The following is a 14649-nucleotide window of genomic DNA, read 5'->3' on the forward strand; positions in this document are numbered from 1 at the left end:
AGGTCCTCCCAACTTAGCACGCCGCTCTGGCCCAACCTCTCGTCTCTATTGCTTTCTCCGCCCGCCAACGTCTTTTCTGATTGGTGCAGGCGGGTGCTGCGCGTGCTGACGTCACAAGACTGCGGTGCTGCTATAAGAGCGCGGCCGGGGGACGCGTGTGCCTTTTTCTCGGTTACCGGAGGGAGAGCGTAGGTGAGGTGTACTGCTGTGCTCTTTATTTCGGGTGTGGGTTGTAAGGTCTTGCGGACCATCCGAGCTTTAATGAGTTCGCTAAAGAAGATGCAGGTGAGATGAAGGTGGTTGGAGAGTAGTGGGAGTGGTATCGGTTATAAAAGCTTGAGGGACGGTTCTCGCGATATTTTCCCTCGGCGCCGCGAGGTTCTAGCTGAGTTGTGGGACTGCGCAGGCGCTGCTCCCAGTCCTCACTGTCCACTCTCCTTTCCACACAGACGGGCAAGTAGAGCCAGCATGCCGGTGGCCCGGAGCTGGGTTTGTCGCAAAACCTATGTGACCCCGCGGAGACCCTTCGAGAAGTCCCGCCTCGACCAAGAGCTGAAGCTGATCGGTGAGTGGCTAATGCAAGGTTTCTGCTTCCCGAGCCGGGGAAGCTAACACGTGGGTGAGGCCGCCCACGTGCTCATTCTGCTGGAATCCCTCCGGTGTGTCCCCCTCCCTCTTCCCCGAATTCGGGATCGTTCGTTGTTTAGATTTTCTGTACCCCGAGACCACCAATCGTTTTCGCTAGTCCGTGGGACTGAACTTGTTCGCCCATTCTTTGCAGGCGAGTATGGGCTCCGGAACAAACGTGAGGTCTGGAGGGTCAAATTTACCCTGGCCAAGATCCGCAAGGCTGCCCGGGAGCTGCTGACGCTGGATGAGAAAGACCCGCGGCGTCTGTTTGAAGGTGTGTATGGGAAACACTGGGCTTCAGTTTCCTCTTGATTAGAACTAACAGTGCTCAGCAAGCTTGGCCCCCTGGCTCCAGCGGTACACAGCGTAGCAAAACAGTACTGCAGCTTGTGTGTCTTGTTCACTGGCGGTGGGAGTAGACTGAAATTTCTGAAATGCTGGATGGTTCTAGCAGGGAGGGAGCTTTACTGTGTACATTTGCCTGCTTTAACATGGTGGTCAAGGACATTTGCTCAAGGTCTGAACAGAAGAGGACCTGTGGATCTCACAGGGAAGAACATTCCAGGGGATTTTGGAGAGGGTACAGATCATATAGTAATTACAGTGACTAAAAAAACTGTGGTAAGGTACACGTGACAGAATTTATCATCTTTTAGACTCTTAAAGTTCTAGATTTCTACCTTGAGATAGGGAGTTAATGGAGAGCTTTTGGAAGGAATGATTGACATGATCAGATTTTAGTAGGACCTCTTAGATTGTGGCTTCAAGTGGCAAAAATATTAAAATAGCTGGTATTTATGAGGCTCACTGCATCCCTTTTTCTAAGCTCTTGGTGTACATTATTTAATCTGCACAAGCAGGCTCATAGCAGGTACTGCTAATACTCTTTTTCAAATGAGCAAATGGTCAGAGGCCTCCCACCATAGGTGGGACTGGAGGGCAGGCTCCAGAGTTCAGGTGAGTTCAGCGATGGGGATGGAATGAGGGTTCCAGGAGAAGCTTAGAGAACATCACCAAAAGTTGAAGCAGTGTCTAAGTGTAAGAAGTAATCAGTAGACTTGGTTAGTGTGTTCTGCATTGTATCCTGGTGTGGAAGATATATGTACACACACACGCATACATACATACATATATACATATATGTACATACATACATACAGTTTGTGATTTTAACAGATGTGAGTTTGGTTGTAGGTGGTTCTGTATCTTGTTTGTTTTTTTGTAACAGTTTTTATTGGGATAAAACTTACACAACATGAAGTTTACTCGACGTGTCTACAGCTTGTTTTTAGTTGCCTCTAAAATTGGCCACTGCCTAGGTGTCATCTTGATAACTTGCTTTTGGCCTGTCCCTGGGAAATCTTGATTTCTGGTGGAAAGCAGGAGGGGCTGGGAAACCCGTCAGGCTTCCTTGGGCACCTGGCTTTTTATTCTCAGTCAGGGTTGCTAGTCTGATTTTTCTCCCAAACTGTGACTGAGGAAGGAAGTGCTGTTACACTCCTCGCTGTTAAGCATGAGTGGTCATCCATATTAGAGGTTGAGAAAGGCTTGGACCGTGTTTAACTAACTACCACACATTTATCACTCTTATCTGTCCTAGGCCCAAGGATGTGAGAGGTTTTCATTCTTAAACTTTTGTTAGTTCATAAACTCCTTTGACAGTCTCATGATAATTGAGGAATCTCCCCCATGGACACTGGTATTGGGTGGGACTTTATCCCTGAGTCTGGGCCACAGACCGCAGCTGGTTCTGGTCTCAGGGGGAACTTGCTGAAGATGGAGATAATCACAGAGAAACTTAGGTGATAAGCAGTCATGTGACAAAGAGATGGCGTAGGGCAGGGTGAGAGGCAAGTGTCCAGGGATTATTTGGCTTTCCGGGGTGGAAGTGGAAGTTGCAAGAGGGAAGCATCAGGTAGCACACTTTCTAGTGAATGAAGCTCTTTAGATTCCTGGGATGGGGAGGAGGAGCCTGCAAGCTCTGAGGCGATTGCCTACAGCCTCGCTACAGCCTCGCCCACTAAGGTGTGAGAGTCTCATCTGATAAAAAGACTGACTGGTTCATGCAGTCACTGACAGGTATGAACTCCTTTCTTACACCAGCTTAGGGAGGACAGGTATTGCATCCATTTTTCACATTAGAAACTAAGGCACTTACAGGCTTGCTGCATGCCATAGTGACAAGGGCCCCTTTGCCACTGAGGTGCCCACTGGCTTACATTTTTAAAAAATTTATTGGTTTGGCTTTTACATTTTAAAAACTGATTCTGGGGGGCTTCCAGTGGTTAAGACTCCACGCTCCCAATGCAGGGCCCTGGGTTCAATCCCTGGTCAGGGAACTAGATCCCACATGCATGCCGCGACTGAGTTCGCGTGCCACAACTAAGGAGCCCTCGAGCTGCAACTAAGGAGCCGGCCTGCCTCAACTAAGACGTGGCACAACCAAATAAAAGTAAATAGATGGATAGATAGATAAACAGATAGATAAAACTAGTCTAAAAAAAAGGAAAACTGATTGATTGTTAATGCTTTGGCCAGATGGAGCCCATGTAACAATTTTTAGTAGTTGGACATGATCCTGTTGAAGATGCAGAGTTTATTGGTGTTATTTTTGTCTTCATACCAAATAAGGTTTTTCCTGTATTGATGACCCTCCCCATTGTTTAAGGATGTTGGTGGTTTAATAGTAAATATGAAATATATTTTTGAAGTAATACAGGTTGAATTATTGTCAAGTTTCTACTTTCTAATGTAAGGACAAAAAGGCATGAAGTGTCCAAACTGGTAGATAATCCCAAACTCACTTTTGTTTACCTTTGAATATGTTTTTATATTACTATTTGAATATCATGTCTGTGTTTTAAATTGAGGTATAATTTATAATTCATTATTATATTAGTTTCAGGTGCACATAGTTTGCTTTTTTAAAAATTAATTTATTATTTATTTATTATTATTTATTTATTATTATTTTTATATATTTATTATATATATATTTATTATATATTATTATTTATTTATTTTTTATTTATTTATTTATTTATTATTTATTTTTGGCTGTGTTAGGTCTTCTGTGCGAGGGCTTTCTCTAGTTGCGGCAAGCGGGGGCCACTCTTCATCGCGGTGCGCGGGCCTCTCACTATCGCGGCCTCTCTTGTTGCGGAGCACAGGCTCCAGACGCGCAGGCTCAGTATTTGTGGCTCACGGGCCTAGTTGCTCCGCGGCATGTGGGATCTTCCCAGACCAGGGCTCGAACCCGTGTCCCCTGCATTGGCAGGCAGATTCTCAACCACTGCGCCACCAGGGAAGCCCCAGGTGCACATGGTTTTATAGTTATAAAACTTTTTCTTGTGATCGAGAAGTTTTAAGGTCTCATTGTGGTTTTGATTTGCATTTTCCTGATGATTAATGATGTTGAGCACCTTGTGCTTTTTGGCCACCTGTATGTCTTTGGGAAAATGTCTATTCAGATCATCTTCCCATTTTTTAATTGAGGTCTTTGTTTTTTTGGGTTTTTAAAATTTTTTATAGATTTATTTATTTTTATTTATTTATTTTTGGCTTTGTTGGGTCTTCGTTGCTGCTCGTGGGCTTTCTCTAGTTGCAGGGAGCGGGGGCTACTCTTCATTGCGGGGTGTAAACTTCTCATTGCGGTGCCTTCTCTTGTTGCGGAGCATGGGCTCTAGGCGCTCAGGCTTCAGTAGTTGTGGCTCGCGGGCTCTAGAGCATAGGCTCAGTAGTTGTGGCGCACAGGCTTAATTGCTCCGCAGCATGTGGGATCTTCCCGGACCAGGGCTGCTGCATTGGCAGGCGGATTCTTAACCCCTGCACCACCAGGGAAGTCCATTTTTGCTCCTGAGTTGTATGAGTTCATTACATATTTTGGGTATTAACCCCTTATTAGATACATGATTTGCAAATATTTTCTCCCATTCTGTACGTTGCCTTTTCATTTCGTTAATTTCTTTTGCTGTGCAGAAGCTTTTTTGGTGTGGTCCCACTTTTTGATTTTTGCTTTTGTAGCCTTTGCTTTAGGGTCAAATCCAAAAAAAATCATCTCCAAGATATGTCAAGGACCTTACTGCCTATGTTTTCTTCTAGGAGTTTCATGGTTTCAGGTCTTACATTCAAGTCCATTTTGAGTTTCTTCCCCCCCCCGCCCGCCACACAGCTTGCGGGATCTTAGTTCCCCGACCAGGGATTGAGGAACCTTGGCCGCAGCAGTGTAAGCACCCAGTCCTAACCACTGGACTGCCTGGGAATGCCCGATTTTGAGTTAATTTTTGTGTACAGGATAAGGTAGGGGTCCAGTTTCATTCTTGCATGTGACTGTCCAGTTTTCCCGACACCATTTATTGACGAGACTTTTCTTTCCCCGTTACATATTCCTGGCTCCTTTGTTGTAAATTGACCATTAATTTGTGTGGGTTTATTTCTGGGATCTTTATTCTGTTCCCTTGATGTGTTTTTCTTTTTTTTTTTTTTTTTTTCAATTTATTAATTAATTAATTTATTTTGGCTGCGTTGGGTCTTCGTTTCTGTGCGAGGGCTTTCTCTAGTTGTGGCGAGCGGGGGTCACTCTTCATCGCGGTGCGTGGGCCTCTCACTATCGCGGCCTCTCTTGTTGCGGAGCACAGGCTCCAGACGCGCAGGCTCAGTAATCGTGGCTCACGGGTCTAGTTGGTCCGTGGCATGTGGGATCCTCCCAGACCAGGGCTCGAACCCGTGTCCCCTGCATTGGCAGGCGGATTCTCAACCACTGCGCCTCCAGGGAAGCCCCCCCTTGATGTGTTTTTTATGCCAATAGCATACTCTTTTGATTACTATAGCTTTGTAACGTATACAGCTTTGTTCTTAAGATTGGCTTTGTATACAGCTTTGTTCTTTGTTTTTAAAAATTTTTATTTATTTATTTATGGCTGTGTTGGGTCTTCGTATCTGTGCGAGGGCTTTCTCTAGTTGTGGCAAGCGGGGGCCACTCTTTCATCACGGTGCGCGGGCCTCTCACTATCGCGGCCTCTCCAGGGAAGCCCAGTTTTGTTCTTAAGATTGGCTTTGTTCTTAAGATTGGTCTTTTGTGGTACCATAAAAATTTAGGTCTGTTTGTTCTTTTTCTGTGAAAAATGGCATTGGAATTTTGATAGGGAGTGCGTTGAATCTGTATGTTGCTTTTAGGTAGTATGGGCATTTTAACTATATCTTTCCATTTATTTGTGTTTTTAATTTTTTTCATCAGTGTCTTATATTTTTCATTGTGTAGATTTTTCATCTTTTATGCAGTTGTAAATGGGAGAATATCCTTGTTACGTGTTCAGCATTTATTCAGTGCATATTATGACCTGGGGTGTTGGGAAAGGTATATAGTGTGTATAGTATGTTTCTCCATTTAGATTCTGGTCTGCTAGGTTCCTGGTCTGCTAGGAAGACTTTGTCATCACAGTGAGCCATCTTTCCTTCAAGCTTTGCCTGGGGGCAAGGGAGGGGTGGGGTGGTAATGGTGCTTTTACCCCAGTGTCAGGGTGTTAGTGATAATCCTGTGTGGTGATAAGGAGCGCAGTGAGTGTGAGCCTGGGGGAAGGGGTTTGCCCACAGCATCCCAAGAGCTGTCCTGAGTGGAGCTTTGGATGCCCGTGGACAAGAAGTAGGGTTGTGTGAAAGGTAGAGGCTGACCCCTGCTGGATTACTTTGTGCCAGGCACTGTTAGGTCCACACCATCTTTTTAGTAGAAAATCTCAGAATGGTAGAATGGATGACATGTGCTCAGCTTAAATGTATGCCCAGGCTTTTTCAGGCCTATAAGATTGGTTCTGATACTGTTCCAATAGTATAGATACGGAAGGTGGTTTAACCTCATTTGATTAGTAGGGCTTTCTTGACTCTAGAATATTAGCTCCTAGCCGCTATGCTGTGTTACGGGAGGAGTAGTTTAGGAACAGCAGCACTTAGACTTTTGCAGATGAATGCTAAGCCTTTCAAGGGGGTTGTCTCATTTACTCTTCCCAACAACTCTGGAAGGTTCTTCCTTTTTCAGGTGAGCAGAGTTGCAGGTAACCACCTGCCTTAGGGTGGTGTGAGGATTCCGGTAGTCACAGTGGCTCACGTAATAGCATTCTGAGTCCTGTATCAGAATTCGCTCTTACTTCCTACTTTGTCCCACCACCGTGATTTGGAGGTGGAGGGTTTGAACCCAGAAGCCTGAGGTCAGCCAGAATGCTGAGGCAGGCCTTCCTTCCCCTCTTACCAGGCAATGCCCTGCTGCGGCGACTCGTCCGTATCGGGGTGCTGGACGAGGGCAAGATGAAGCTGGATTACATCTTGGGCCTGAAGATTGAGGATTTCTTAGAGAGACGCCTGCAGACCCAGGTCTTCAAGCTGGGCCTGGCCAAGTCCATCCACCACGCCCGCGTGCTGATCCGCCAGCGCCATATCAGGTACCGCCTCTGGGCTCCCTGAGCCTTCCCCGCCCCATCCCCTCTGATGGTCGCCCTCGCTAAGCCGCTGTCCCTATCTCCTGTGCAGCCCTCGGAGGTGAGGAAGGTGTGAGCTCCCCTTGAGGGTACAGATTGACCCCTACAAACAGCTCATGGGGGAGCTGGGGGCAGCCTCATCCCCCCGTAGCCCAGCGCAAGGGTCACTGCGGCTGGAGCCGTACACCTTGCGAAGGCTTCTCCGAGGCGTGCAGGTAGCTGGACAGGTAACAGCCCTTGGTGTCCAGTTGAGAGGAGTCACTGGGGCTAACTGACTTGGGTGGGTTTGGCTGTGTAGTGGGCCCTTGTGAAGCCACTCCAGGCCCTGCCCACTACACTGCGCTCTCCTGTCGGCCTTAATTTGGTGAGTTCACCACAGGCCAGGGTCTGATGCTCATGGTGGCAGCTGCCACGGTGAAGACCAGAGGCCAGATGGGTCTTTATCTGAGTACTCAGTTTACCCTTTGTAAATTGGGCCCCGTTCACGAGGCCCAGTTGAGCTGTGTAGTAAGTGGGCGGGACACACGCATACTGAATTTCTGCCGCAGCCTTTCGTTAGCCCCGTGACCCACGGGCAGGAGCCTCTCACGTTGCTTGTCTGAAATGAAACAACCCCTATTCTTTCGGGTTGCTGCTTCGAAGACAGTGAAACTACACCTGCTAATAAAGCTCAGTGTGTGATACACACAGTTGAGAATATCTGAAGTGCCTGGCACGGTTGTGTATTTGAAAAGCAGGTCTTGGGTGTATATGCTGCCACCTCACCTCATTCACTCTGGTCTCGTGGGTTACTTCTGAATTGCTCTCTCCCTTCTGTGAGGTGTGAATGTAAAGGTGGATGCATTTGTGTGAATCAGGTGATGCCTGAAAGCTCTCCGGAACACACAGCAATTCCTTAGGATCAGGAATGCCCTTCCCGTTATTGCTTCAGAGTCAGTGCAGCTCTATAGCACCAGCCCTGCCAGCTGCAAAGCACAGGCGGAGAGGAGAGCAGCGTCCTGTTCCCCTGTCCTCTTCACCTGCCGTCCCCTCCAGGGTCCGCAAGCAGGTGGTGAACATCCCGTCCTTCATTGTCCGCCTGGACTCCCAGAAGCACATCGACTTCTCCCTCCGCTCTCCGTACGGGGGCGGCCGCCCCGGCCGCGTGAAGAGGAAGAACGCCAAGAAGGGCCAGGGCGGGGCTGGAGCTGGCGATGACGAGGAGGAGGATTAAGGTCCCGCCTGGCCTGATGGAGTGTCTAGTTTTCCAGTCGGTCAGATAATAAAACACTTCAGGACTGGTGTTGATTGGTGTTTCTCTTTTCCTCCCTGCTCTGAACACAAGCCTTCTGTAGTAGGAAGTGCAGGCTGCGTCCTTCAGCGGGTTTCCACACACACACAGAGGGGCCTGGTCGGCTTTGTTCAGGTACTTGGTACCACCTGCAAGATGGTGGTCCTTTTCCCCTTAGGGCTGGGCTGCGGTGTCCTAACAAACATGTCTACACATAGCTTATCACAGCAGGGAGACCAGTAGTAGTATGAGGAAGGTTCTTTAAAACAAAACAGAAGGAAATTCTCAGCCGCCCGTTTGCATGTGGGGCGAGGAGTCCTTTCCAGGCAGAGGATGCAGGCGAACCCTGCCCTCCCCCGGCATTTGGAGTTGCTGATGATATTCATGGGCGCAAGGGAGGCAGTCTTCTGTTTGCGAGGCTGCCTCAGGCAGGGAAGGAAGGGGCTCGGTCTCAGGAAATGAGGAACACTTGGAATTGGGCAACCTCGCAGCAGCTGCAGCCACAGGGCACACCCGGTCTGGGGGATTTGGGGCTGTGATGTAAGTGGCCAGCTTCTCAGTGAGGGCTCAGGGTTCTTTGTGAAGTCGCTGTGAAGCCTGCAGAAGAATCCAAGTCCTCGCAGCCTACTTGGGCTGGGTGGTAGGCCTCCCTCACCCCAAGGTGTTGATGGCAGTTCTGTAGGGTCCTTGAGGTCAGGACCCTTGGTAGGGACCATAAAATCAGCTGTGATTTCCATGGAGTTCTGGAAGCAGTTGGCTTCCAGTCGGGCTCAGAAGCTCCTGGTGGTTCGTGTCAGGACTCCAGGCTGGCTGGAGTTCATTATAAGCATTTATGGGGGCAGCTCCTGGGGGTCCCTGAAATCCGGTCCCTGGAGCGTGGGCCCTGGGTCCTTACTGGGCTAGCGGACCGCGAGAGCAGCATACACGCTGGGCTCTGCTGGGGGCTCCTCTGACTGGGGGGTGGGGGGGTGCAGTCTCCCGTCTGAGGGTTGAGTGGTTCAACTGAGCATAGGTCACATCCTGGGGGGATTCAGATGCCGTGGCCTGCGGTGGGGGAGAGGGAGGGAGGGTGGTTGGGTGGGGGAAGCCTGGGTCCCGGGAGGAAAGGAGGCACTCCTTGGTGGTCTTAGTCATCAGGCCTCTGCTGGAGACAGTGACGGGTGGTCTCTGAATCTTTCCTTCCTTCAGTCCCTGTAGCTTTGAGCCTCAGGGAGGAGGGAAGTGAAGGAAGTTGAAATTGCTGTGACTGGTGGCTGGTTGTGTAAGTTTGGTGCAGGGGCGAGGGCAGGACTGGAGATAGGAGCTGGGTGTGGCGCCATCAACTTGGAGGGACAGTCAGACCCCGCTGCAGCCTGGGAGGGAGTTAGGGTTCGCCAGAGTGTGAACGGGAGCTGATCCTCACCCCAGTTAACCAGCGCTCGAGGTGCGTTGCTGGGGTCCACCCAACCCCGAACAGACAGCCAAGGGCTGAGCGAGGATTTTAGAATCCTCTGGAGTTCAGAAGGCATCCCCTCTGGGCCGCTCTGCAGCCCCAGGATTGGATTGAGCCCCTTTTGGGGGGCACAGACTCTTAGCCCTAACCTTCAGCCCTGCCAGCTCGACCTGAGCATTGCAACACCTTGAAGGTCAGAGGAGACGAGGTGTGGGGTTGCAGCAGCCCACAGGGCAGGTGCTTCCAGAAGGGAGAGGCTGCCAGGAGTTGAGTGGCGTCAGGGTTCAGTGGCCGCTGGATTTAACGTCTGAACAAGGAGGTGTGGGTGCCCTGGTCAGGACTGGGGGAGCTGACCTGACTGTCCAGCTGCCTGCCATCCTCCGGCTGTGTGTCTTCCACGACAGCATCCGGTGGGGACAGAACAGGGGGGTCCCATCTCTTGCCAAGATTCCCTGACATCTCACACAGCAGATGTCCAGAGAGGGCCAGTGATGTGGCCCAGGCCACACAGTATCAGATTCGAGCTCTCGCATCCCCAAGCCCAGAACCCTTTCCAACCACTCCCTGGTGTCCACTGCCCACCCACATTGTCTGGCCCTGTCTCCTGCCCCCAGGAGGGTCCCTCTTCCCCTTACACAAGCTCTCCTCCTGGAAGTCAACAGCTGGGCTGGAGCTGGGGGAGGAGAGAGGCGTGTGAGGGGCAGTGCGGGAGCTGCGCGCGGGCTGGGCGGGGGGGTGGGGGCGTCTTTGGGAGAGGTCTTGCCTCTTCTGCCGGCCTCTGTCCTCGAGCACTGATGCTGCGGCCGCTGCAGGAAGTTGGGAATCGGCCTCCAAGCCACCCCAGAACCCTTCTCTAGGGTTACAGTAAGATCTGCGAGTGCCTACGAACTGATAAGATTATAATCCCCTCCCACCTTCATAAAGAATTCAAGAGAAAAATCTAAACCATAAAATACAGAACTTGCATGTGTTTTCAAACATTTCGTAAGTTTGAAAAAATCAAAAGAATACTTTAAAATACGTGTACACTCATATTTAATCTCTTCTTTTTAGATTTTCTCATTCGGAGATGCTGGAGGGGTTTTCTAACCTGACTTCACCCGTCTCTTAGGTTTCCCTTTGGCTGGTGCCCTAAGCCCACCACCTGCAGGGGCCTAGGTCACCCCACTCCCTACTCACCCGACTTCCTGCGTCTTCCCTGATCCCGGTGTCGGACGAGGAGGAAGATGAGGCAGCAGCAGGACGAAGGCCACCGAGACCCCGATCAGAACGTTCAAGGTACCATTTGAGACCTGGGGCACCAGTGACGTCATGAGTGAGCCAGTGGTGCCATTTAATTGAGCGCCTACTGTGTGCAGACTCGTACTGGGGTCTGTGCATTCATCTCCTCTAACTTTCACAACAATCATGCAACAGTGACTGTCACTCCCACCCACTTTACAGATGAGGAAACTGAGGCACAGAGAGGAAACGCACATGCCCCAGGTCACCCAGCCTGGATGTGGCAGAGCTGGGGTTGGAACCCAGGACTGTGGGCTCCCTTGTATTTTTTTAAATTATTTTTTTAATGCTGTCGCCTCCAGGCAGAACACCAGTGCAGGGACCTGTCCCTCAAACCCGACCCCTACTCCTCTGCCAGCCCGGCCCAGATCTGTCCCCACTCTGCAGAGACCTGGCATCCCCACCCTGCGGCCCATGTGGACAAGGGGGTGTGTGTCTGGGAGGGGCAGGCGGGAGGCTCTGGCCTTCCTGAGCTCTAAACAGGGCCTGTGCTGAGGGCTCCCCGTTGAGGGAGGAAGCAGGAGGGCTCCTCCACGCAGGGTGAGCCTCGGACTCGGCGAGGAACATGACTCAGCCAAGATCCCAAGCTTGGGAAGTAGCAGCGTGGTGTGACTCCCAAGCCCTGTTCTTTCCCTGGCCCCACGGCTGCTCCTTGGAGGGCTGAAGCCCCTGACTTTAAGGAGGAAGGCTCAGACACCGTTCCCACGCACAGCGTCGGAGCAGACTTCTTGCCCTTTGCAGTCGGGGAAGTGGGTCCCAGTGAGAAGAAGGAACTTTCCTCAGGCCATTAACTCAGGAAGTGGCTGAGTCAAGACCAGACTGAGCTCCTCCCACCACCACCTCCCCACAGAGACCCCCACTCACCCATCTGCACGCCTGACTCTGTGTGGGGGAGAAGCTGATCCTCGGAGCCTCCTGGGGGTCGGGACAGGAGGGGAGGGCCGGGGGCTGCTTCTCCCCACGCAGCCCACTGCCCCTGCCCCAGGATGGCCCCGACATCTCCCTCTCCATGGCCCCCCACCCTTCATCCACCAGCCTCTGAGCCCCGGGAGCCCTTTGGTCTCCCTGCATCTCTGCCCGACTCCCAGCCCCGCTGGGACACAAGCTGTGCCAGGGCCTGTGATCTTGGTCGCTTGGGGATCGAGGCCTCTGCTAGTCGCCCGCTCTTGTGTTGTTCTCTCAGGGTGAGAGACTACGAGGAGTGGGGACCAGAGGAGGATGGAGACGGGGTGGGGGACGCTGGTATTTTCCCCTTCTGGTCAGACCCGAGTCTTCTCTGCCACCCGGAACATGTCTGGACCCCAGGGATGAGGATGAGGATGGTGCAGGGAAGGGAGTTGCCCTGGCTTTTTCCATCCCTTTACTGTTGATTCTCCTCCTTCTGTGACCCCCTCACTCCCAGCCCAGCCCAGAGCTGGGGACAGGACCCTGAACTGACCAGGAAGACACAGAGGGTCAGGGCTGGGGTCCCTCACCTGAGAGCAGGAGCTCCAGGGGTCGCTGGGCTGTGACATCAGGGAGGGGGAGGTGCTGAGTGAGCTGTAGCACGTGTAGGTCCCACTGTGGGCTGAGGTCACAGCACTCAAGGTGAAGCTGTTCTGAAAGGGTGGAGCCGTGTCCTGCAGACGAAGGTTCTGGGGAGGAGTGAGTGACCCCTCCTTGGACAGATGGAGGGCATTGGACCAGACCTCAGAGCCACGCTGCAGGGTCGTGTTCTCTCCCCAGGGCACTGAAGGTCCCGGCTGGGCTCAGAGGGAGGGCTTCCTGTACATTCCTGGGGGCGAGGAAGGTCATGATGTGTAGAGAGCCACCCCCAAGACACCCTTGACCCTGAGCTGAGGGACCACCATCCTCTCTCCAGGGACCCTGTCTGTGACCCCCTCTCAGCTGCTCTCAGCCCCCGTGTGTGGGTCTCTCTTATCTCCCGGCACCCGCTCCATTTTTCTCACTCACTTTCCCTGTAGACCACTGCCCCTTCTCAGCCTCTCCGCCCGCTCCCAGGACCCATCCCCACCGGGGGTGAGCCTGGGCCCAGCACCCTGAGCAGACAGGACGTGGGGCAGGACAGGGGCTCCCCACTAGCGCCAGGCTATCTCCACGGAGCACGAGCGAGCCCGGCTGGGCTGAGAGGGAGGGCCCCCTGTGCACGCCTGCAGAGAGGGGCAGTGGCACCGAGGGGGACGCTCACCCCACACTGCTCACCGGGGCTGCAGTCAGAGCTCTCCCTGGTCCTGCCAAGCCTCTCGCTAGTGGTTCTGCCCCAGGAGGGCAGTATCACTGACCCCCATCACCTCAGGGCTCACTGGGCACAAGGCTCAGGTCAGGGGTCCAGGAAACGATGGGGCTGGGGGCCCTCACCTGTGACCTGGCGATGCAGAGGGTCACTGGGGTGTGACCACACACGCGGAGGGAGCTGGGAGAATCATAGCATCCGCAGGTCCCCCCACGGGAGGAGTTCACGGGGCCCACAGGGCACACGGCCTGTCCCCTCCCATGGGTCCTCGATGTCCTGTGTCGGGCGGGTCAGCACCTCCCTCCTTCAGCAGGTGCAAAGTGCCCGCTGCAGACTGTGAGCTGCGTGCCAGGGACACGCTCCCTCGTGAGGCCACCACAGGGCGTGGCTGGGCTGAGGGGGGGGCTCTGTGCACCCCTGAGGGAGGGGGAGGGGCTGGGTTAAAGGGGGAGCGTCACCCCGCTCACCGCAGGTGTGGGCTGCGAGGGGAGACGTCCGTCCCCCGGCGCCCACACTCTGCTCCCTCTGCCTGTGAGGACGCCGCCGCAGTGCGAGGGGACCCGGGTCCTCCCTCCCGCCTGTCTCCACCAGGGGCAGGGGGTCACTCCGCTCTACCTGTCTTTCCTCCTGCGAGAGACACACTGATACCGCCCTGCAGGGCTTGAGCTCGAGGATTCAAAGGGGAAACTGGCCTTGTTACTGGAGTCCCATGGGGCCTCAGCCTCCCAGAGTCCAGAGGGCCTCTCTCTATACAGACGGTAGACATCTGCCCTCAGAGACCCCGGACACCATATGGTCACAGGGCTTCCCTTGGTGACCATGGGGCCGGGCCTAGGTCAGCCCAGATGGAGGGTGTCAGGTGGATTCCTGGAAAGGAATCAGACCTGAAGTGTCAGGGGTGCCTTTCTCCCCTCAGTTTCCCCAGCTGTCACCCCCAGACCCCTTCCAGACTGGTCACCATCATCCCAGACCTGCTGTGCTCCCCCCAGATGACCAGGGGCTTGTGGGATTGAAGCAGGTCTTGGGGGGGCTCACCTGCCTGGACCTGGTCCCATGGGTCCGGGCTCAGCCCTGGGAGAGAGTTCCCTGTGAGCGCCCATCCCCCAGCACACACAGATGCTCCAGGCCTGGTCTGGGCCCTGAGCGCTGGGGTCAGATCTGGGGCTGAGCACATCCTTCCTCCCCCACCAAGTTCTGCCCCCCCCGAGCCTTCTTAGACCTGGGGTCTCTCAGCTTCAGACCTGGGAGGAGAGGGGCCCCTTCCCCCCTCCCTTCCCCAAAGCCCACCGAGGCAGAGAAGGGCAGTGAGGGTCGGGGTCGTGGCTGTGCCTCCCAT

The 14649-nt window shown here is 53.1% G+C and overlaps 1 protein-coding gene and 1 pseudogene across 8 annotated transcripts; one reads left to right on the forward strand and one right to left on the reverse strand.

The window, feature by feature from the left end:
- Positions 1 to 86: 86 nt before the first annotated feature.
- RPS9 (ribosomal protein S9) lies at positions 87 to 8379 on the forward strand. Of its 7 annotated transcripts, none has more exons than XR_014237651.1 (6): positions 87 to 192; positions 450 to 565; positions 782 to 904; positions 6875 to 7061; positions 7150 to 7324; positions 8029 to 8255. XR_014237651.1 is itself a non-coding variant. In XM_082368338.1 (5 exons), exons 2-5 carry the CDS (start codon positions 469 to 471, stop codon positions 8308 to 8310), a joined length of 585 nt encoding a protein of 194 aa, XP_082224464.1. In that variant the 5' UTR covers positions 87 to 192; positions 450 to 468; the 3' UTR covers positions 8311 to 8379. The 7 variants fall into 7 exon arrangements, 2 of the variants coding, with proteins under 2 accessions (XP_082224464.1, XP_082224465.1); XR_014237652.1 differs by having other exon boundaries at positions 8133 to 8255; XR_014237653.1 differs by having other exon boundaries at positions 7150 to 7312.
- Positions 8380 to 8759: 380 nt separating this feature from the next.
- Positions 8760 to 14649, reverse strand: LOC309616557 (leukocyte immunoglobulin-like receptor subfamily B member 4; annotated as a pseudogene). Its single transcript has 7 exons — positions 14601 to 14649; positions 13929 to 14180; positions 13439 to 13589; positions 12346 to 12854; positions 10979 to 11091; positions 10382 to 10472; positions 8760 to 9411 (listed from the first exon to the last, which is right to left on the reverse strand). The product of its transcript is annotated as a leukocyte immunoglobulin-like receptor subfamily B member 4 (transcript).

This window comes from Balaenoptera borealis (genome assembly GCF_965194805.1).
Source record: "Balaenoptera borealis genome assembly, chromosome: 19".
Lineage (NCBI taxonomy): Eukaryota > Metazoa > Chordata > Mammalia > Artiodactyla > Balaenopteridae > Balaenoptera > Balaenoptera borealis.